At 49.2% G+C, this 23,617-nt stretch overlaps 4 protein-coding genes across 4 annotated transcripts; 1 reads left to right on the forward strand and 3 right to left on the reverse strand.

The window, feature by feature from the left end:
* Positions 1-18: 18 nt before the first annotated feature.
* Positions 19-9,596, reverse strand: F5891DRAFT_1209340 (uncharacterized protein; the record flags this gene model as incomplete). Its single annotated transcript, XM_041369131.1, has 6 exons — positions 9,197-9,596; positions 6,117-9,139; positions 5,992-6,066; positions 3,300-5,933; positions 1,305-3,249; positions 19-1,253 (listed from the first exon to the last, which is right to left on the reverse strand). Coding segments are annotated over exons 1-6 (9,204 nt in total), but the record flags the coding sequence as incomplete, so codon positions are not given.
* A 1,099-nt stretch (positions 9,597-10,695) lies between these two features.
* Positions 10,696-12,298, reverse strand: F5891DRAFT_986225 (CHAT domain-containing protein; the record flags this gene model as incomplete). The annotated part of the gene is made up of 5 exons (XM_041377726.1): positions 10,696-11,559; positions 11,619-11,740; positions 11,765-12,133; positions 12,187-12,220; positions 12,263-12,298. The coding sequence occupies 5 exons, from the start codon at positions 12,296-12,298 to the stop codon at positions 10,696-10,698; spliced, it is 1,425 nt and encodes a 474-aa protein (XP_041218592.1).
* Positions 12,299-13,999: 1,701 nt separating this feature from the next.
* On the forward strand, positions 14,000-20,506 carry F5891DRAFT_68005 (SNF2 family N-terminal domain-containing protein). Its single transcript, XM_041372768.1, has 24 exons — positions 14,000-15,548; positions 15,599-15,714; positions 15,767-16,236; positions 16,291-16,383; positions 16,433-16,540; positions 16,593-16,683; positions 16,732-16,941; positions 16,990-17,040; positions 17,098-17,614; positions 17,665-17,795; positions 17,855-18,404; positions 18,453-18,519; positions 18,578-18,826; positions 18,884-18,902; positions 18,951-19,006; positions 19,056-19,186; positions 19,240-19,392; positions 19,444-19,470; positions 19,520-19,622; positions 19,674-19,762; positions 19,816-19,860; positions 19,916-19,936; positions 19,996-20,170; positions 20,225-20,506. Exons 1-24 carry the CDS (start codon positions 14,057-14,059, stop codon positions 20,385-20,387), a joined length of 5,127 nt encoding a protein of 1,708 aa, XP_041218593.1. The 5' UTR covers positions 14,000-14,056; the 3' UTR covers positions 20,388-20,506.
* On the reverse strand, positions 20,472-23,589 carry F5891DRAFT_1067904 (uncharacterized protein). The gene is made up of 3 exons (XM_041363170.1): positions 22,928-23,589; positions 22,794-22,876; positions 20,472-22,741 (listed from the first exon to the last, which is right to left on the reverse strand). Exons 1-3 carry the CDS (start codon positions 23,303-23,305, stop codon positions 20,626-20,628), a joined length of 2,577 nt encoding a protein of 858 aa, XP_041218594.1. The 5' UTR covers positions 23,306-23,589; the 3' UTR covers positions 20,472-20,625.
* Between the last annotated feature and the right edge of the window lie 28 nt (positions 23,590-23,617).

Genomic DNA, 23,617 nt, shown 5'->3' on the forward strand with positions numbered 1-23,617 from the left:
CGATCAAGCTCTCTCTTGGAAGTCCTCGCTCGTCAAATATCGAGCATTCAATAGCTTCCCGATGTGCGTAGGCAAATACCCCATTCCCTTGCGGCGGATACCAAAAAGTGCTTTCAACATGGGGACAGGCGATTGTTGGAAGGTGCTGAGGGAATCCTCAGCACGAGGCCGATGCTCCGGTTTGATAAATCCATCACTTTGAATCTCAGTGACACCCTGATATTTGAGATCTGCAGTGTAAAGCCCCAAGAGGCGACACAATTTCAGGTACGCGCGCTGTTGAGGAAAGTACAGTTGTCCAGCAAAGACGTTGAGCTGACGGATGAGGGTGTCGTCTGGAATCCATCGCGCAGAAATTGATGGGATGATGTAAAGACGCAAGTCGTCGCATGATTTCATCATCTTGGTGACGCGAGGTGTATAGATGTGCAAATGAACTCGCTTACTTGCTCGAATGTCAGGTAATAGAACGTTAGCCTCGAAGGGGCTGACAATGACTAGCACCTGCCCGCGGGATGCTGTACTTGAAAGAATCCAGTTGACTGAGCGTGTGTAGTTGTCCGTTTTTTCTTCCGTCAGAACGGTTGTGGTAAAATCCCTCGAGGCAAACACGTCCCGTGACCACGGCTGGCGCCCTGAGGAAGCAGCAGAAGTTGTAGCGAGGGTGTCGAAAACAGCAGTGAACACATGAGATCCATCCGGAATGGTGCCTGTTCGGATGAAGGACCTGACGTCCTCGTCAATGCTATGGGTAGCAGCCGACACTGGTGGTGGTCTCTCCACCTCGCTCTCGCGCTCAACCTCATGTAGCACTTCTCTCTCTTGCTCTTCGTCTAGGCGGTTGTCAGGCGAAATGCCTAGCAACCCGAGGATCCTGCATCTCTCCAGAAGATCTTCGTCTAGCGACGCCTGTGAAGTAGATGCGTCCGTAAGAGCTGGAGCGTATAGCTCTTCCAATTGCTTGGCCTCTGGCTGTAGCCACGAACGGGTGAGTTCGGCGGGTTCAATATCGCCGGATAAGAACGATGACCATGCACTGTGGCGAGATTGGAAATCTACTCCATGCTGAAGCCATTGTGAAGCGCGATGTTCGATGTCTGAGCACGTTTCAGTCATCGCCCACACGAGGATATCCGACACATGAATATCTCCATTGCTCTTGTTATTCACGGCTCGTATGCTGCGATCTATGTCTGGAGGTGCGAAGAACATGACTGAGTGACCGTGGCCAAGCTTTCTCATACGCATGCAACCTGGTAATATGTTATTGAACGCCATGATGAACAAATACATTGGGCCCTCACCTTGGACAAGGCGATCCTTGGTGACCTTTGGCCCTAATGTAACAGCTGCGCGAAATCCCCTAGGCAACTTCACGTCTGTTCCTCTGGTGTGTTCATCGTCCAGATACAATACACACTGATCCACTTGCTGAGCAAAGGAAGATGCGGAGAATGGTTCTACAACATGATCTCGAGTGCGCACCACAAGCTCATCGTGCCTGTTGAAATAGATTGCCGCTTGGGCATCTTGATTGATCTCCAGCCACATCTTCGCCACTTCGTCATTCTGCAGGTCAAGTACTTGCGCACCCACGTCGAGCAAGACACGTATTTCAGGCGACTTATTCGTGATGACATTAAGAAGCTCTCTAGCGCTTCCACCAGAAGCAAGCGGATCATAATGATCATTCTCTTGCTGCAAAAGGTGACTCAGGACTCTGGCGTTCGTACCGCGCTGGTGGTCTAGTGAATGCTGCGCTATGGTGGTGGGTAGCAAGTAGCGAAAGTCGTTTGTTCCACTGAAGCCTGTGGTAGGCAACCCGTAGAACTTTCGCTCTGCGAGATCCCAGGCAGAGCAAGATAACTTGTGTGGAAACTCCTTGGCTTCCTTTGAAAAGACGAACTGAGCCAAAAAGAAGTCTATGACGGCCTTGTTCCGCCCGAAGAGAGGTACCAAACAACTGGTGAACTGTTCAGCAGACTCCGCATTGATTCCACTGAGGGTTTTCAGGTTGTCTGGAAGCGAATCTGAAGACAACCCCTTTATCCACGTCTCATATTCCAATGCGGGATTGTCTTGCTTGAGTAGCTGGCGGAAGCAGAGGGCGACCTGTTTCTCAGTGAGGCCTTCGTAGTAGTATGAAAGACATGTGAGTGCGACTGCAATATCTGGATGTCCAAATTCTGCCCGAGATGAGGGAACATCCTTAGCACGGTAAGGCACGGCAAGCATTGTGCGTTGAGGATCCAGGCCGTAATCTACGCGCCATCGCCGGTCCTTCAGCGTGTATATCAGTATACCGTGTGCGAGAAGTCCTCGAATGAGCAGTAGTCCATTCCACAGACTGGACCCAGCGCAATAGTTCCGGACATTGTGAAGAAGCTGTGGGCCAATGGTCGAGAGGGTAAGATACTCACGGATGGAGTCTTTCATATGACGTGGCACATGTCCGAATGCGAAATTTGGAAGGTTACTGTCAAGAATGTCGTCACAAACCAGCATGATCAATTTTTCGGCTGCGCGAGCGTCCAGGACTTTGAGTGGGAAGGTTCCAGTAACGCCTGGCTGGAATTCTACTCCAAGAGGAAATTCTTGGTGAAGGGGGCGAGCATGTTTTGCCACAAGGGTCATCACCTGTTGTGTTGTGGTCCATCGATCAGGATAACCTTCCAGGTGTTGTTGGTCTCCCATAGTGTAGACGAGTTGGAAGCGGACATGCAGCAGTTCATCACTCTCGTCCAGTATGTCACGAGTGTGCTTATCAAGCCACCGCTGAGTATTCAGCAGGGGCACGGCCAGCTCTGCTGAGGATTGCTCAACCGCATTTGTGGGCGCCGGAAGCTGTTGCTCCACAGTCATCAACTTGAAAGAGAGGATATGGTCTGGTTGGGTGACAAGGATACCGCCAATGGCTTTGCACTCTTCAAATAGTGACTGGATGGTGCTTGCATGATTAGAAGTAATGTGCAACGAACGCGAGAATGGCAGGTAGAAAATTCGCCTGTTGGTAAGGCCGCCGATCCGTTCCACGAGCAACTGGAACATCTGAACAACCAAAGGCTTTAGCACAACGACCCGTACCAGATTGCTGCGATCTGCCAGTGCAGCACAACAAATAGGTACGATTACGGAGGATTTTCCTTCCCCCATATGAAGCTGCAGCGCGGTATTGTTGCCTGAGCTTGGGGAAATCATCTCCATCGCAACGCTAGCTTGAATGGGACGGATAAGAAATCGATTCTCTGCCTAGTACCGTTAGTGATCAATCATATCAATTATTGTCAACCATCGAATACCTGAATTAGAAGCCAGTCCAGATATGTCTGTGTATCATCCACTCCTAGGTGGCCGTCGTTCATCAGCTCCTTCAGAAATTCTCCATTGTCCCCACCAGCTGCCAGCTTTAATTTCAGAAGTCGTTGTGATCTTTGTAGTCGAAGAAGAATATGGACGAAACTGGTCAAAGGGGCTTTCCATGAGTCACAGAGAGGTGTTTTTGACGTAGAGGCGAGGAGACCGAGAAGAAATGTGATGGTAATGCGCGGCCATTGCCCAGAGTTGAATAAACTCTCCTCCGCCAAACCCACGGGAGCTAGATGCTCTTCCAATCTGCGAAAAGCATTATTATAGAGCCTATTGCACCACACATGATGATGTTGCAACACGTTGACTGTCCAGCGGGTTTGGTCCGGTACAACGAGTGATTGTTCGTTCTCTAAATCGATTCTGCTGTCTTCTAGATCTTCGGCATAGCGGATACCAAACTGGTCCAATCGACGTCGTGAAAACCTGGAGATGACATCCTCTAATGGAGATGAATCGAGCCCACTGCCAGAGGATCTGTTGCTTAGTAAAGCGTCACTCTGTTTGAGAGGGTCAGGTAGTAATTTGATGACTGGCGCAGGTTTTCTGAATAAGTCTTCAGTGAGAATGGCGGTGGTGACTGATATAACATCTGAATTGCTCGGGGTGAATGTGTACGATTGCTTGACGGAGGGCATGGAAGTCCGCCCTACTTCAACAAGCACAGTCTGCACACGATCCAGATATACCTTCAGACACCGGTTGCGATAGCAGTTCGAGTATTCCTTTGCAAGGACGGCGCTAAGGGCGGGCTTGTTGTATCGGGAGTGGCTTAGACACTGCAGAGCATTTGCAGGAACGGAATCGCAAGGCCAACGATCAAGAAGGATACTGACCGCCGCCTTCTGTTCACGTAGACACTCAGATTGGAAGTGTCTTTGTTGCCGAATATTAAAGTCGTGGGATGACTCGCCATTGTAACTAGACCACGACGCCTCGGGACTGTTGGTGAAGGTGGTATGGGAAGAGATATGGTAGCAGAGATCCTGTTCAAGGGGTTTGATCCCAAAAGAAAGGTCGTATATGTTATATATGGGGGAGTCGATTGCACGGAACTCAGGAATAACCGCAAACGCGAGCATGGTTGTGGCAAATTTCATATTGTCCGGAGAGGAATAAGCCATGGCTGGTAACGTGAAAGCGAGTTGGAATGTGTGATTCTCCCGGTCTGCGACACAGCAAAGTTGGTAGACGGTCATCCATATCTTAGCCAAGTCAGGCTTCAACCACTCTCCGTCGTATCGAAGGGATAGTAAATTGTCTGTTCTCCCAGAAATTTCTCTCCATTGAACGAAGACGTCATAGAGCGCTTGGCAAGGCTCAAGCGTGATCCTCCAGTTGCACACCATGCGTGCACAATCAAACGCATTTTGATCATTGATTGAACACCGGTAAACATCCCTGGAAGTATATTCACTGCTCGACGATTTTCTGGGATAGAAAGAACTGACTGGATCATGGGAGTAAAGGAAAGTGGACCGCTGAGAAGCGCGTTCCAGGAGGAATTCATTGCGTGCTGGAAATTTTGGACAAACTGAAACCGGTGTTTCGCTGAGCACCTTCAGCTTCCGTGCATATTGGACTATGTTCCTGGCAGCATGGTAGAATGCGCAACTTTGGACGTAAGATGATAAGCCACTTTGCCAGTGGACGTCCTGTGACCTCCTGCCGACAATGGACCATGTCCGATCAACGGTCAAGGAACCTATCCAAGCTAGAAGCTTGCATTCGAATGGGTCCAGCTTCATGAAGGAAAAACATGCAGCAGATTGCAGCAAATACATGGCTTCCTCCAAACCAGTGCGTCGAGTCAACGGATCTGGAACATGGGCACTGCACACGGCGTGCAAGTACACCTTGTAAAGTTTATTCGTGAGACCAACATTTCCCGTCAGGCGGCAGAGTTCCGTGTCAATGGTGTAACAGTGGTAGGGAAGGTGAGCATGATCAGGATCAATATGGATGGTGACCTGGATATGGTGACCGCTGGGCTCCACTACTACATCCCCTTGGGGAATGATGACACGGCGATCGCTGTAAGTTTGTCGATCTTTTGGGCGTAAAACGAGCTGGTTCACGAGTCCAAGCATTGTACCAGTGGATTGATTTTTATCGACAACCATGCCTCTCTGGTTCCGTGAATGCAATTCTCCGTCTTTGTCTATAAAGAAAGAGAGTCCAAACCGAGGGAGATCGACCTTGACTACATCCATGCTGCAAGTGACGATTAGGTATTGGGAGTTTTCAAGTGGGCTCAGCGTGTTTGCTATCATGCTGAAAGTGTGACTCCGAATGTCAAACAGAGTTGTTTGGCCCTGCCGAGCGACTGACTGCCCATCATCCTCTGTGAATTGCAACACCCAGTTGTCGTCAGAAGGCTCCCACAGTCTCTCCATTGGACGAAATTCGATTGCGCGAGTGCGTAGGTTGAGCCAATGCACGTGATCTTTGACCAGTAGCATGGGAATGTCCAACTTGAGATTCCCCGGAGGTACCAGCTCAAGGAGGTCTTCATCCTCACGTTGCGACTGAATGACAATGTCCCCGTTGCGCATCCCAAAAAATATCTGCAAAAGGACGACTAAGCTTGGCTCTTGTCCTTCAAGTTGGACAATACCAACTCACTTTGAAGCGATGCACAACGGCCTTAGCAATAAATTCCACGCCAGGGATCTTTGTGGGGAAAACATCAAACACTTGCTACTCGGTAATATGAGACGTCTGGCCAACTAGCAAGGCGGAAAACTCACACGACCGAAGAGGGCGATGTAGCTAGGATGCCGCAAAAAGCAATCTGGTAGCCTGGCTAATGGCTTGCCGTCAACCAATAAGCTTGCTGTCAACATATCAAGATGGATGATTTGGCGGGATGGATCGTCAAGAGGCGCTGTTTCACATCTAAGCCACCGAGAGTTTGGGGATTCAAGTACTTCCCAGCGCGTGTGGCGCTGGTATGCAGGCCAAATACGCTCCATTGCGCAATCAAGACCTTCTTGATCGTCTTCCACATAGTGTTGGAAATGGGCCTCTAAGAAGTGTGACAGCCGACGGTTGCGTTCAAGAAGTAACCTCGAAATTATCGGGAGAGAGTGAAGATCCAAAGGCACGTTATCCCTCACTGTAACAGAGCAGTACACCAGGATCTCCAAGTCCTGTGGTGATTCGAGGAGTGCTGCGATGTTGTCCGGACCAACATCATAGGTGCTGAGACAAATTGCTGCCATGTCACAAACACGGGCTCGATGTTTGCGGGTAGACGTTTTGTCTTGATCATCAGATTCGGATAGCTCTTGCACCCATTTGAAAGTTGTATTTCGGACAGCTCGCAGTAACCTGTGTAATTCATCGATGACCCTGAAATCCTCTGCTGATGAAAGAAGGCGAGATGCCAGCACGGAGATTGTCGACATTGTTGTGCCCTCCAGCCAATTCGCTTCCACGCTTACTTTCAAGCTTTGGAGCTCATCAATAAGGGCGTGTCCGAATTCTGAGGTTTTCAGTTCGTTGTGCAATGCCCTAGACCCGTCGGCTGAAAGCTTTCCTATCTGCCAACTAGCCTGGAGCAGTAGCAAATGGACCGCAGGATCGCGAAATGTGAGGGTGCGTGCTCGCAATTCACGAAGAATGCTGATCCATTGCAAAAGGCTGCCACTACGAAGGCCCCCAAAAGCGATGAATTCATGAAGCGTCAATTCAGCATGACATGAAGCCTGGTTGGCCAAGACCTCATTGGAGGTGTGCTGGGTACCCAACAGGTAATATTGCAGTCCATGATACGGACCGTTTGGCAGCACGTGGGTGCAAACGTTGGATATGTCAGTCTGTCGAAAAGCATTGGAGGCCCAAACACCACTAGTCGTATCGTAAAGAATGAAACGCAGCTGGTTAATATTGTTGACGAAGATGTCGCTTTCAGTACATGGAAGGGATTTGCGAGAGGTCTGGAGGGGCTCGTTCATGGAGGCCAGTGTAATACGTTGACCGGGATGCTCTGTGTAATAACCCGAGAGCGGCGCATAATGTGCAAGCAGGACGTGTTGGATCGCACTTTCAGTCTGTTGTGAAGTTGGGGTGCATATGTGGTAGAGAAAGTGGAAGGTGAAAGATCGCCACATCTTGAAAGCGACCGGGGAAGCAAGCTCGAATACCACTACCGCTGCATCGTAGACAGACTCAGGAAGCGGCCATTCATGGACTTCAACAGCAAGGCTATCCCTCTCACTTTGCTTCTTGCACCGACGGCAATCACGGTCATGTTGGACCCAACCTCGCCAGTGCGTGTAGTAGTCGCACGATAGGGCGTTGATTTCATCTGTGAGACACTGGAATCTGTCGCTTTTGCTATGAAGGTCTGCGATTCGTTTTTTACGCTCTGCATCTGCATCATCTGTAATGCGCTGCTTGTATGACTGCAGCTCCTTGGATTGCTGATAGTAACGAACTGCGAACGTGTGCATTTCTGCCCCATCCGAGAAGACCGAGAGCGCATTGGGGGTGCGACGCCTGACAACATAGCATTGAAGAACTCTGAGTCGCTCTATGGCGGCAGCTTTTTGAAGGAGAAGGCGATTGAATGTGGCAACTGGGACCTCCGGAGAGTACTCCAGGAGAAGAGGGATTGACTTGACAACCAGTTTATCAAGTGCGACCCAGAGTTCGAACAGTGTGAGCAGCATGGTGGATATATTTTCAGGATTTCCGGAATAGGACGGTTGCGCTCTGGTGGAATAACCTTTAGCGCGCGCTTGAATGGCCATGCAAGCGGCGTCGATGTCAGCAGCATCCAGGCTCATGACATGATTCACCCAGCCATCAATGTCCTGCTCAATGACATGTTCGAAATCCGAAAGTGCTACAAAGGGGTCGTCGGCATAAGCGCTCTCGAAGAAATTGGCGTCAGGACCAAGGAAGTCCTTAATAGTGCCTCGTGGGCGATGATGAGGCTGAAATTCTGGCACAGGAGGTTGGACATGGGTAGGATGGAGGATAGAGATGATGTACTCCTTGCTTTCGGTCAAAGAGAGTCTGGTGTCCCTGATTTTATGTATCTCCGAGGCATCCCAATGAGGAGAAGCTGTCTGAACCTCCTGAACATTCTTCCAGCGCAGCTCCAGTCGGTCTTTGATATCTTCTGTAGCTTTGTGCATCGCGATTGCTAAGAATTCGTCTTCGGCCTGGAGCTTGACCAAGCGACGACTGACTTTAATGGACATGGAGTAAAGTAGATCACTCGAGATATCCCCCTCAAGCGCTTTGGACACAAGGTCGGTCATGAGAGAAGCGATGAAAGCCTTGTAACTGTTTCGTCCAAGGCTTGTGCGCTCGAGAGATGTCTGCAATACAACCCTGATGACAAGCCAGAGGGATGACCTTCGCCAAGGGAGCTTGGCGTGAGACTGTAACACATCATCGCCTATACGTTTTCGAATACGAGGGATGTTAGCCGGCTCGCCAAATGCGCAGAGGATATCAGTAAGAAGTCGGGTGATATAGTGAGGATTTGCAGTCTCTCCTTGGAGGACTGCGGGATCTAATCCATCAGAGCTCATGTGCGAAAGAAAGTTCACCAGCTCGGGGGAAAATGTAGGCTTATCCACCACTAAGTTTGATATGGCGATCGCAGGTCCCGGATACGAACACAATAGCTTCCCCTTTGCCTCCATGACAGCAAATGCCGGTGGTGAAACTTCGAAGGATTCAAAGATGGTTTTCGTGTCGAGCCTGCGAAGCACTACAGCAGCATTTTGTTCCCGAATCAGATATGCGAGAACATCTACAAAGAAATTTTGTGATGTGTCAATTTTTGACAGCGCCAACATTATGTGCATACCTCCTGCTCCCATAGATTTTATTTGCGACTCAACAACTTCCCCAATCAGGGAAGAAGATCTCATCGTGGCAGTAAGACTCTCCAGCATCTTCAATAAAGGAGCCCACTGCTCCTGATCATGGTCGGGCAACGAACTTACAAATTTGCGAGCCGACCCTAGCACGACATCAAGGAGGGCGCTATCATTGTCGAGAGTATAATCGCTGTGCTGCGGTAATTTGATGGGACAACATATGTGGGTGATAATATATTCCAAGACATCAGTCTGGGAGGATTCTGAGGCGACAGACATGTGAAGTAGCCTTGACGTTGATTCACGATATATGGTGCAAGTTTGGTAAGAACTCTGAAGTTGGACGGTCTGTGGGTGGGGATTGAGAGCAGGAGGTTATAAGGAGCACAAGGGAACGCAAACGGAATGCCTCATGGCTTGGGATGCCCTCGTGCATGATCTGCGCTAAGCTTATTTGGCCGATGTGGATGAAACATCTAGGCAAATACAGTAAGCCAGGACCAGAAATTTGGTTAAGTAAGATACCTTCTGATGGACGTCCATGATCAACAAATAACAAATCCAAATCTTATACATACAGCGGGCATTATTATCAACCAAGAATCACTCGTGTCAAAAGAACACGAAGTTCTCTCCGAGTGGGTGGAGAGAGAATATTTTGGGTTTTCAAAACAAAGCAGCATCTGGATTGCGTTTGGACTCTTGGAGTAGATCAATTCGTCCTCACTCAGGCTGGGCGGTAAGTCACTTTCGGAATCAGTAGTAGTGTTATGGGCAGACTCGAAAGTCTCAATGGCAATTGCCGTTTTTTTGAAACTTGCCCCGTGGCACGTGCAGAAGAACTCCGTTCATCGCCAGATCACGATTGGGAGATAAGATCCATTTCAAGTCATACTCCATCCTTAGGATTTCATCTATTTCAATGTTCACCGGTGCACTGGTGGACTTGTCTTGACACCGGGAGCATAGACGACACATTGCGCGTCAAGGGTACTCAACGAACCATTTAATTTTCTCTGGGAGTAATCAGTATTAAATTATGAGTATGGCCATAGGCATTGAATATTGAATGTTGAAAGTTGACATATATTAAATTGGCAGATTAGCACTGATGTCGCAGATGTAGCAAGTAGTACACATATGGACCATGGCCATAAGTCAAAGCAGCCATCCGGGATTGACAAAACTTGGACGGGCATAGGAGTCGGCTTGACTAGCTCGGCTCCTACTATCTAAGCACTCAGGTGAAGATGAGGCACGAGTTAAGTACACAATAACTTTGATGAACATTCATAACAGGGTATACAAAAACGAGAAAGCTGGAGCGCAAGAATATATCAGGGTTATTTATACAGCAGGATGAAAGAGGATCGCAGATCATTAACTCGTGAATATGCACCAGACGACAGCAATACGACATATGATACATAGAACTACACACCGATATGAATGAAAACCATTCTCTGCTCGAGCGACACTTTCGTCTTCACCATGTAGCACAGTCGAGTGCCCAGGCCGCCTTCGTACAGTCCATGACACCACCATCCTTCAAATATCTGAACATATACGTGTAGAAAGCTTCGATGACGTGTTTTGGGACAGTATCGTCCACCTCCCACAGCGTGCCAATGACGCTCTTGAATCCTGAAAACTGGAGACCAGCTGCAAGATGGATCACTTCGTCGCGCGTTTTCTCATCGCCAACGGCGGTATGACACGCTGATAAGAATGCGAACTCGGCGCGCGGAATATCTCTCTCTATGATATCGAGTAGCGTCAAATGTTCGTCTCTCATGACGAAATGCGAATTGTAAGGCTGCGCAGGGTCCTGCTTGCCATGACAAGCTAGGTGCATCCAAGTATTTTGCTGCAAAGCTTCGAGTGAACCTGCTCGTGTGGCTGTGTCGCCAGAAATAATGGTGCGGTTGGCAGTCGCCGGGATGAGCTTATGGACAAGCTCGAGCTCGCTGTCGACAGTCAAAAGCGCCTTGCCTGTCCCTGCACCCAGTTGACCTTGTCCGATTACTACGAAGGACGGAGGCACACACTTCTTCATCGACTGTCTAGATCTGACTAGAGAAGAAAGTGTCGGGGTGTAAGAACAGATGTAGAGATCCTCCAGGCATTGCTCCTTCACAGAACGATCTACCTTTGTTTGAAAGGGGTGAGCGGCATGGAGGTGAAAGTTGCAGTAGGACACAGCCAGATTCGAGAACGGCGCTTTAGTTTGAGGACGTGTTCGAGTACGTTGACGATGGGCAGCATGATCTCGTGCCATATTATCCGCGAGAGCACTGTTGAATCCGTCCTCGACTCCATTGGGGTCATCCGAGATGCTTCTCGTATTGCCCTGGCGAAACGGTCCTTAAGATCGGTCAGTTCTCAAAAAGTAACAGACGGCAAGGGAACATGATGGGGGTCTCCTGACGTCGGGACGATGATGGCGCTGTACAAGTATTTGATAGCATTGAGGATGATGGCCGGGCCCTGGTGCGCTGCCGCTTGCAGGTCTTCGTACAAAGGTGGGCACCCTTTGCAGAGAGTGAGTAGCTCACGACATAGTTGGGTAGCTTCGCAGATGTCGGCAATAGTACCTTTCTTATTGTGGCGCAAACTCAGCGCTAGGGCAAGTTTATATAGAGACGAGGGATGATCGGAATGGCGCTGCGGACGCAATGCAAGGGCGTTGCAGAGGTGGGAAGTGGTAGTATCAATGTCATGAAGATCATTTCGTATGCAGCCATCAAGATGGGCAGACGCGAGGTTGGTGAGAGCTGCCGCGTAGTCTGGATGGCCGACCGAACACTGGTCCAGAACCAACCGAAAATGTTCTACAGCATCGTTCAGGTGAGAAACATTCTCGCTTGTTATGTATGCGGCAAATTGTGCGTGGCCCGCATCTGTGTCTCGAGCAATGCCGTAGTCTACAAGGGACTACAGTTAATATATGTGCACGAACAAGGAGCAAGTCGCTCACCGAGTGGCTCATCTCCGTGATGGTGCAGCTCATCCTACGACATTTCAAGTTTCCCAATGACCTCTCCGCTGCCTACCATTCGACGAAGCTCAAAGGACGCCCAGATCTCCATTGACGATGCAGGTAAGGCATGTGATGATCTATAAACCGATGATCAGTTCAGCATCGCGTTGGAAAGTCTCCATGAACTTTACAGAGTAACAGTATTCCCCCGGGCCCACGCCACAGATTCATCAGATGATAAGATACTGATGGCCGATTTTCAGCGTCTCCGGGAGCCGAGATTGATGGACACGTAAATGCCAGCGGGAATGCGCCAGGAGGGAAGTTGAAGATCCTTTCCGTTGAGAACTGTAGGCAGAGTGTGAGCATCATGAAACAAATACGAAGGTAATATAGAGGACTCGCCTTCAAGTCTGATATATTGGCTTTCTGAGCTGCTAGGCATGATGGTGCGACGCAGCAAATGATAAGGATCGAGAATGGGCTGAGTGGTGGGCTGAATGGTGGACGGAGTGAGTGGGAGAGGAAGACGGGGTTAAGGATATGGAGAGTGCGGATGGAGTTCGGCTGAGAGGGAGAGTTCAGGTTATGTTGTATTCTCCATATTGTCGAGGGTTGTTGTTGTTCAGCAAGATAGACGCTGGTATGATTGCAACAAGGGCTGTGAATCGAGATCATCAACCAGGATTAGCACAAAAAACTGCCAATGTGCTAAAGAAGCAGATAGTGTGATGACCAGTTTTCAGCACAAGTGGCTCGCCAAGATTGGAGGGGCTATACGAGTCTCAGAGTGATTGTTGCTCCTGGACTTGTATCGTACTACTCAGTTAGCACACAAAGGCAAAATATAGAAGCGCGCGCTTTTCGTAAGTTAATGGCAAATATAAACCATGTAAAACTGTTGAATTTAGTGCGCAAAGCAAAGCGGACTGATTCTGTACATTGAGCTGACAGTGCCATGGGGGAAGGATGATCTTCCCTGCATTGAGGAATAAGAATCAATCAGTAACTTCAAAAGCGAGGACGCAATAAAACTGTATGCTTGTTTGGTGAAGGATGATTGGCGAAAGAAGTATTGAAGAAGTTGTGATCGCTGCGGGAGAGGATTATCCACTATGGGTGTACCACATGAATAAGCCAGCAGGTCTGTCGTCTAGAGAAGCGTTGAGGATAATGGAAACATTTTTTGGCCGAGGGTATGGTTACAGTATTGGCATCAGTGAGATTTGAGACTGAAAAACGGCAGGGCTTACAGGAACGGACTGTTGCAGTAAAAATTTGTATGTCCCAAAAGTGTGGGCTTCGACGAGGGGGAGGGTTGAGAGGTAGGGACGACGGAACAGGGTGCTAGAGTGATCGTCCAGCGAATTGTAAAAGAAACAGGGTAAAGATACATACAAGGAGGGATTCACCAAATATCGAGCATACCCCCTTGAAGATGAACCTCGCGTGAAAATGAAGTGCTGCGGATAGTGTAGGCGAGGTTGTATGGCAAGGGAGGGAGTCGAGCGTCATGATATTTCAAGTTGAGGGTATATATCGACGTACTTTGAAGTTTGTGGTGTCTCACAAATAAAACTCGACGATGAGAAAAACATAAGGGTTGTATTTCTGCAACGCGTACAAAAAGTTTAAGTGGATTCTGAAAAGACTTAATGATGAAAAGCCACGCAATGATAGCATATTAGCACTTGCAAACGAGGCGCTCGACCCTTGCAGGCCTTTTCCGATTTTGTCAACTTAAGTTCAGGATCATGTGACAGCCGTCGCGTATCAAACCGTGACGGCCCCATCATCCGCATGCCGCGCCATTATTTTTAACCACCACCATTCACTGCGGACTCGCGTATGCAAGTAATTGTCTGAGATGAATATCCGTATTATCAACGGAATATATACGGAGTCTGCTCGCCACAAACATTCGTACTTCTGGGATTCGCAGCAGCTCAGACCATCAGATTTTGACAACTTTCGTCCTGCAATCAACTTGAACACCATAATAACCCTTTTGAAACCTCCCGAAGAAGAGAATTCAGGCGAATGCGAAGGAAATTTTGCCGTACGTGACGAAGCGCTTAAAGTTGATGAAGGCGTACGAGGAGCTGATGTCGGGGTCGAACAACACGTGGGGAACAAGCGGCGACGTTCTGCCTCTGCATCACATGTGAAGAGAAAGAGACGGAGGGTTTCTGAGGGTGGCGATGAATTAGATGCTGACGATCAGTCGGAAATGTCCTTGGAAGGATGCAATGACGACTGGCGAGACCCGGTTCACAAGCAGGTGTACCCTTGCATATGGGAAGAACGTCGTTATGAGGAACCAAAAGTTGATCCCGAAAGCCAGTTTCTGCCGGTCTTCAAATACTCTTTCGAAATGCATTACACGAAATCAGCTCGAGGTGGTGATGAAAACTCTTACGTGCCTGACCAAGAAGCAAAGAAACTTGGGTGGCTTAAGGAGGAACACGATCTCTTATCTCTGTTTAGCGCACTATGCCCTGACCGTTCTCAACCTCAAACATTTGACCTTGGCAGGTTCAGGGTTCAGATATACAAAAGTCGCTTGTTAGCTCTTTCGGGCGAGCCAGACTGTCCCATAAACCGTCATCCTGAGGGAATCAAGGAGAAAAGTGAGCGGTGGTTCTTCCTCCTTCCTCAAGTTGCATGGCCGAATGCACCCGAAGAGGAAGAGGATGCCACGCCACATCATGATGATCTTCTGAAGGCACTCTTCATCTTCCAGTCGTTAGGTCGTGCAAAAATCGACACAACCGTTCAGGTGATCACCCTTCCTGAGGGTGGCTACGACCCTGTAGAGGAGTTGCCTTTTCGGCTATGCGCACATTTCAACGTATCCATCATCGTGCCCAGATTGTATGAACCATTTGACATCAAGAAGATATCCCAGAATCGCGTTTCCGAACTCGAAGGATTACAGAGACGCTTGATTTCTCTTTTTACCCTAACTTCATCGGCAGAGCAGCAGCTATCCGGCAGTGAACATAATACAAGAGGGGACGCAAGTATTCCATTCTTCTACGGCATTCTTCGCCCAGCACCCGCTCTTTCGCAAGGCGTGACATACGAGTCCCTTCAGCCTGAAGGCTTGTTGCCAGTGCTCTTACCCTTCCAACGGCGTAGTGTCCAGTGGATGCTCCTACGCGAAGGGAAGACAGTAACTCAAGAAGGCGGTGTCATTCCCTACACTTCTCCCCAGTCCCGGTTCTTCATGCCTCCATTTTGGGAGAAAATTTCTCTCGGGGGCCGGGAGCACTTCTTCAATACGCTCGTCGGCGTCGTAAGCTTTTCTCCTGTAGAAGACAACGTTGCACTAGGGGGCATACTTGCAGAAGAGCCAGGTACCTCGCAATACTATTGATCTCACTCGCGTTATATTAATGAAGTGCAGGGCTCGGGAAGACAATTGAATGTATTTCCCTCATTTTACTGAACCCAGCACCCGATCGCAATCCTACCAACAAACGATGGGATGCCGAAGCTAAGCTGGAAGTGAAGGAGATCAAGGTAGTGCGCCTACATGCCATCTGGAATACCAATTGATATAGACGTGCAACAGACTACTCTCATCGTCACTCCCCCTGCGCTTGCACCTCAATGGGCAGACGAGCTTGCTGTTCATGCCCCAGGGCTCAAGGTTCTCATCTACGATGGTTGGTCCAAAGTCGGTGTACCTATCACCCTGGATGATGTCGAAGACGAACGAGAACGACGGTGCACTGGCCAGAAGCATAAAGCTAGGAAAAACGGTTCAGTACAAAAAATCAAGAAAGGAAAGGCAAAGGCAATTCACGACAAGGATGATGACATACTTGATTGGTGCTCCTATGTGAACACATTTGATGTTTGCATCACGACATACAACGTGCTCCGTCAAGACTTGACTGTTGCCCGCGCACCACCCAAACGTTCTCATCGCGCACAGGTGGAGTACTCAAACCTTGACCGTCCTAGAAGTCCACTTGTCATGTGCGAATGGTATAGAGTGATTATGGATGAAGTACAAATGATGGGGACCGGCAAATCCGAGTAAGATGTCTCGTTCTATTGGGGATTAATTGACTGGATGATTCTGGCCTTCAGAGAGATGGTGTCTTTGGTTCCTCGATTATCTTCGTTTGCGGTGTCTGGAACACCAGCTCGTACTCAGGTTTCTGATCTCATTCGTGTTTTAAGGTTAGGTAGACTGACGCGTTTTCTGACGATACACTGATACCACTGACAGGTTCTTGCGTGTCGACAATGTTGTCGGTCCAGCTCGCATTTGGAATCGTTTGATGAAGCACACATTCAAAAAACAATTTGCTGACCTATTTCAACGATATGCTATCCGGTGAGTGATTTCAATGAAGAAATCCTTCGTGTCCTTATTCAACGCATGCTAGAACACTCAAGTCCGCAGTCAATGACGAATTAACCATCCCGCAGCAGCGGAGATATCTCGTTAGTATCGAGCTGGGAAGAGTTGAACGCCACGTAAGTCATGATGCCCTTGCTGAGAGACAAAATATGACGGTATCAAAGGTTTACGATCACCATCTCGAAGCAGCATTAGTTGAAATTGGTTTAGACGCACGCGGAGTTGCTGCTTCTGAGGGATGGCAGATTGACGCTACTCTGCTGCGAAATGTCTTGAGAAAGCTTCGTGGTATCTGTACTCATCCTCAAGTCGGACAGTTGCAGCGGCCAGGTGATAAGCCAGGTGCCCTCAAGAGCATCGGCGACGTTCTCGAGGCATGTGTTTTTCCTCTTTTCTTAATCCGTTGGGCTCATAGATGTCAGGCTATGAGAGACCAGAACTGGCGTAATTTCATGGATGATCGTAAGGCGAAGGCAAGCGTCGTCGTTCTTGGTATCCGTGCTTGCAAGAATTGATTCATCCCCCTTCAGGTTCAAGCCCTTGTTCGCTTTGCCCAGCTCCAACAACACAACGAGCAGAACCTTGATCGATACCAACGTGCTTTGGATTACCTCTTAACGGCAGAGCAAGAAGCAAATGGAATAATCGATGATATTAAAACCCCCATAGCAGAACACCAAGTCAAAGGAGAGGCGCTGAAAAACGAAGCGCGAACTCTCCGAGAATCTCGTCAGAAAGACCTCCCGGACCTTTCAAAGACCAACAAGGGAAAAGGAAAACGAGCAATGTCACCTCTCACCGATGTAGATGAGGACATCGATGACGTTGAAGATGTTGAAGACCGAGGTCTTCCCAAGACCCCCGCGGGCGAAGAGCACAGTATCAAGCGGCGGGCCCTGCAGCAGCGCTTACGAGAGTGTCTGATGGTCTTGCACCGTGTCAAATTTTTACAGGGAGATGTGTATCATGTTCTAGGTGCATCGCAGTCAGATAAGGAAGATGCCGCGTATGCTGCAGCTGAGACACTGCGAAAAAATTTACTGAAATGTACGCATTCTCAACAGATTTCCTTACATTTCCACTGACAAGGCACGTAGCGACGGAGGAGAGTACCAACAAAGCGATGAGCCCCCTGCGTGCCGACGCTACTGGACGAGGCGTTACTGAGGAGTTCTTACAAATACCACTTCCTCTTCTTGATAAAGGCGGAATCAAATCGACGCTTCTCGTGAGCTCCCTTACCAGGAATGTTCAGCTTTTTGTCGATACTAACACTAGTCTGGGCAGTTTGACGAAGCCAATGACATCATAGAGCTCGCATTGAATGAACAGACTGCTCTTCTGTGGGAGTGGCGCACTCGCATCTATGCTTTGTTGACTCAGAAGTTGGCAGCAAATAATGACCAAGCCGATGGGGAGGAGTATTCTCGTGCATTGGATACTCAGGGTGAGGCCGAAATATATATGCAGGCATATGCCGCACTGCTTGCGGATCGTAGAGAGGCAATTTCTGCCGAACGAACGCTCCTTGCTGCGCATGATGCACGGGAGCACAAAGTCCGACGAACCAAAGCAGCCGCGAGAGCAGCTGCTCAGGCAATGTCGGAGGATTTCGAGATTCCTGAGAATGTTGAAGTTCAACCTCAACATGAAGTCCTGCACAAAGACCTCACAGAGCAGCGTAAAGATCTCCATGACCAGTTTTCTGGGAGAGCACTCCGATCTATCATGGTCGATCTGAGTGCTGTGGCCGCTCGCATCGCATCTGAGAAGGACCCTGAGAAGGTCATCGCCAAGGATGGCGCAAACTCATTACGAACCTTGATCGCGCAACAAGGTTTGTCACCCTGATGTTGTAGCTACTTCGTACTCACTATGAATGTAGTAGCGCTCATGGACAAGCTCGATGCTGACTTGAGTCAACTACGGAAGATCTTCAACGAACGTATCCTGTACGTAAGTTCACGATCGACGCTGATGCATACTAACACTAGTCTAATACACCCACAGCTATTTCCGTCAACTGCAGGAAATTTCTGATACAGTCACAGAAGTCCTGTGGGAGGGTACCGTTGTATTGGCTATGGAGGAATGCGCAGCTGAGCGAATGGAATTGGAAGGCAAAATCAACACATCCCGCGCGCGTCAGCGGTACCTGAACCATCTAGCAAAAAACAAAGAAGAGGGCATCACTGATGATGATGACGAGGCTTGCATTCTTTGTAGATGCGACTTTAAGCGAGGATTTATTACTCAATGGTAAGTCGACTGTTTCTTGGAGTTTCAGGAATGCAGACCCATGTACTACTTATACAGCGCGCATGTTTTCTGTGAAGTCAGTTCAACATTTTTCTCGTCATGAACATTCCTGACGCACATTTAGGGATGTATAAAAGCCTGGGTCAATCGCAAAAACGGAAGAGCTTGCCCGGTTTGCCGGTGCGTCCCTTGTCTGCTAACAAAACACCACAACAAACTGTGTTTCTAGCGTCATTATCAATGTCGATCAATTGCAACGCTTCACAGTCAAAGTAGACAAGCCTGCCCCTGCTAAACTTGTCATGGCGAACAAAGAGCCCGCTCCGGTGTCTCGAAGAGAAATCCAATACAACATGATAAGTGAGGACACGTCTAGTCACTCGGTTTGTAGCTTATCTGATATACCCCACTAGACCATACAATCTTTCAGGAGATACAGACTATGGAATCAAATGGAAGTTACGGCAGCAAAATACAGGCGCTGGTCAGGCATCTGTTGTATATCCAGTTCACCGACCCGGGTGCAAAGAGCATTGTATTCTCGGCGTGGGCCGATTCATTACAGAGTCAGTTTTCCGAAGCTTTACTCTTCTGTGATGATCTAACTTTTTTCGCAGTCATAGAACATGCCCTTAATTGCAATGGCCAGAGTTTTTCTCAGCTGCCTTGGCTAGCGTTCTGACGGACTCGCAGGTATCCCATACTTAAGACTCGACCACGCAAAGGGCAGAGGCAAAGACAGCGGTGCTAAAAAATTCCGCACAGATCCTGCCCTACAAGTATTGTTACTACACGGGTACGCCCTCAGCGCATATTTGTTCATCCTGTATCTTCACATTTTTTTCAGGGAGAGAGACAATGCTGGCTTGAATGTGACTTGTGCCTCCCGTGTGTTCCTCGTCGAAAGCGTAGTCAACCACGGTTTCGAAATTCAAGGTTGGCTCGCTTTCGGTTTTGAATTCTACAACCACCTCACCGATCCACATTAGCTATTGCACGAATCGATCGTATGGGACAAACTCAGCCGACGGAAGGTATGCGTCAAACAACCTGTTTTGTTTACTTGCTTCTCAATTTCTTACCTTCTAGTCTTCTGCTATTACGCCGAGGGTATTGCCTTCTAGTGCAAGATGTCATTTCACCTTTCATTCCTAATTTCTTTCCGATAGACACCGTGGAGAAGAATATTCTCGACTTAGCGGCTCGGCAAGGCCTTTCACTCTACACCAAGGACAATTCCGCCGGAACACTCAACTTAACACCCTTCGCCATGGATGCCGGAAAGAAGACCGTCGAATCTTCGGGGAAGAAGAACCAGGCACAAAAAGGCGACTTTATCTTCAAGTAAGATTCACCCCAATGTGCTATTTTCACATGCTTACCACGTGCGGGCGCCAGAGTCAACGACATGCTGGCCATCTTGTTTCCTCATATGTTCGAGGAGATCCAGTACCTTCTTCCCCCAGAAGAACCCAGTGATGAGATCGCCATGGAAGTAGAACCAACCGGGCGGCGCGAACAACTAAATGCAGAAGCCGGACCTTCGAGACTCCCATTTTGAGCCTCCCAGCTTGCACATGTAATGGTATAATTACATAAATTCATAAAATTCACAATAGTATTGAAACATGATGCTTGCTACTGGAGCTAAACATAGATTATGGGATGCGATGCGACCGAGACATGCAATGCTATGATGAGGAATCATGGAACGATGAGATAAGAAGCTAGAGAGAGACAGATATGTCTCTCGACGAAGAATTCCCGAGTTCACGAATCAGAGTAAAATAATCAATGGACTAGAAGACTCCGCCATCCCAGCTCGCTCTCTTCCGCTTATTATCGCTCGCTTTGCGGAAATGTAGATCCTGTGGGGAGACAAAGCTCGTCCCGCGATGGTGCATCGTGTGCGACTGACGTACGGTGGTGCCTGTCAGAAGCGCCTGCGCCTGCTGAAGTTCCTGGGAGACTGTGGAGTACGGTACCGGAGGAGCCGACTTCTGAGAAGGATGTGAACGAGCGAGGTCCAACGCTTGCCCCTGACGTGAAGTATCAATGGTCATGGGGTTGACATCATGTCCGTCAGTAGCATGGCTGCTGAAGTAGTGCAAATCAAGGTAGGGAACGCCGTGGAAATCAGTAGGGTTTGAGGGTCGCCACAAGTCTGGCCCTGGTGGTGACGAAGACGGTGCATGCATAGATGTCGGATCAGAAGCATGGGTGAGCGGGACGGTGTCGAAGAAAGGAAGTGAGCGAGTGCTCGTGATCTGTGGTTGTGATGCACCATGACTCTGCGACAGGTGGGTAGACATATACCGGTGTTCAGATGGGGGAACTGAGATAGATCGACCATGATGAGACGATGCGTGCATGTGGGCATGACCCCGTAGAGGACGAGTCGAGGTGATGGGTGTTGCAGGGGGAGTGGAATGCGTCAAGTCGACGATATCATCCATGTTCTGCTGCGACATAGTGTATATTTCCAGGGCAGAGAGGCTCAAAGACGCCGCTGAATCGTCTTTCTGCACTCCAATCTCACCAGTGGTCTGAGGGGCATCACCCGAAATCTCCGCTTGGTCATTGAGTGTGATCGACGCCAGTTCGATCTCATCAATACCTGGCAGTGCAGGTGTGTGGATCTGGAGAGGATGTAGACCGGTGGCTTGCTGCATCCCTGAGAGTCCAAGGCCAGATGTACCAAACCCGAATCCGGGACTGTAGTATGGCTGCTGGGGTTGATGTGTCCGTGCACCGAAGATGAGGTCACCGGCATAGTTGGAATGATGTGTGAACCCCCTGAAACTGCTCGACGCAAACATCTCATGGTCCGAAAATGTAGAATGTGAGTCCCCAACGCCGACATCAGAGGTGAAGTCATTTGGAAAGGAGCTCGGAAAGAGGTCGTAACGATCGACGACGCCGTGGTTAAGGTTATGAAAGGAAAATGGAGATGATGGTGCAGGAGACAACCCATCGGCAAATGATGATCCGCTACTGGAGAAAGCAGACGTGTCGAGTCGGGGGTTGGCAGAAAACCAGTCCTGCGGACCCCAAGCCGACTTGCCAATAGTGTTCAAGCGACGGTCAAACAGAGAGTGACCAAGCAGATAATCAGAAGAAATATGTGATGATGTCGGAGAAGCGGTGGTCGCGGACCATGTCGCGGAGTTGAGAGGTGTATCTATGCTGGACCAAGTCTGTGACTGAGAGGAGTCCGTGAGCTCTGAGAGAGAGTGCGATGCACTGGGCATAAAATCAGGAATAGATAATGGCTCGGACAAGGGGTCTATCGTCTCCATGTCCATCTCCGCAAGTCCGTCTGGCGAAGACATATCATCAGGCTGAGAGGTGTCGTGCATAATTGGTGGGCATCTGAACAGCCTGGTGACGCCCTCCTCCTCACCACCTGAGCTATCGTCGTCTTCAGAGCATGTTGCGCTCTCGGGGACGCTCTTCGTCCCACCTCTGAACATACCCTGCCTCGACTGCACGCGCTTCCTGCGGGCAGGACCTATGTGGCTGCTGTGCGCAGTCAACTGATCATCAGTTGCTGAGCGAATGGGAAGTGGCTGGACACACTCTCTCCGCTTTTTAGGCGCATTCCGTGGCTTATAGCCCGCTGCTTGATACAGCTCAGGAAACGCGTTGCGGAAACGGTCACGGAGGTCAGTCGAGCGTCGATTCTGCTCCTGGAAGACAGGGTCTTTGACTATCGTTGCCCATACAGTGCCGTGTTTCTCATAGCCAGCCTTGAGAGCGCGGTCCTCTTCTTCAGTAAATGGACGACGCTTCTTACTACGCGTTTTCTCAAAGATGGAGCGTCCATCTGGGAGAGTTGACCGAATCTTACTGGAGAGATGCGTCTTCGCATTGGGGTAGTGTTCCTTGTACGCGTCAGGAAAGTAGGTACGAAACCTGACAGAGGTCAGGTATAAATATGAACAAGCGGAGATTAAGGAGTACTAACCGGTCCTTGAGGTCAACAGGCGAGCGGTTGTCAAAAGTCAGTTTCGGATCTTTCAATATGGCCTTCCAATTGCCGACGCCCCACTGAGGGAACAGGATTAATATTGTGTGAGACTATTTGAAAGCCGTATGTACCGTGTTGCATCCCTCGACGAGCATTTGGGTCTCTTCTTCGGACCATTTCTTGCGTGGTTTCTTCTGCTGGATTATGAAAGAGCCGACTGATTCACGGTAGTCGCCATCACCAGCGATCTTGCGCATCTTTCCCTTACGTTCTGGCATTGGTGCAGAGGTTTCAGCAACATGCGAAGTGAGGCCGGTGTCGTCACGGAAATTCCACGCTGGTACAAGCCTGGGGGAGGACGGAAGCGCAAGCGACACGCGTCTCTGCTTTAGCGCGGAAGAGGTTGATGACGCCGAGGAAATGGAAGAAGATACTGCAGGAAAGGGGGCTGTGAAAGAGAAAGTGACAGCAGTTGGAGGTTTACAAGTCAGGTCTGCTGATTCTGACATTGCAGATGTTCGACAAAGACAAGTCCTGGATGAAAATGATAATCTTTTGAAGAGTTATAATGAAAACCGGAAGAAGTAGAATCGGATATGAATTGCAGGAGGCAGACCTCGCGTGAGGGTATCACCGGACACGTTGATGGACGGGCGTTGTCACTGTACCGTACAGCCTGCTCAGATAGTTCGAAACGGTTGAGTCGTGGATTGCAATGAGGACAGAAGAAATTCGGAGAGGACGAAGTACCAGATTTGACTAACAGATTCTTTGAAACTAGTTTAGGTTGTTGCTGGACAGCAATGAGCATGCTGTTAGTA

This window comes from Suillus fuscotomentosus, assembly GCF_016647785.1.
Source record: "Suillus fuscotomentosus strain FC203 chromosome Unknown F5891scaffold_110, whole genome shotgun sequence".
In the NCBI taxonomy this organism is placed as follows: domain Eukaryota; kingdom Fungi; phylum Basidiomycota; class Agaricomycetes; order Boletales; family Suillaceae; genus Suillus; species Suillus fuscotomentosus.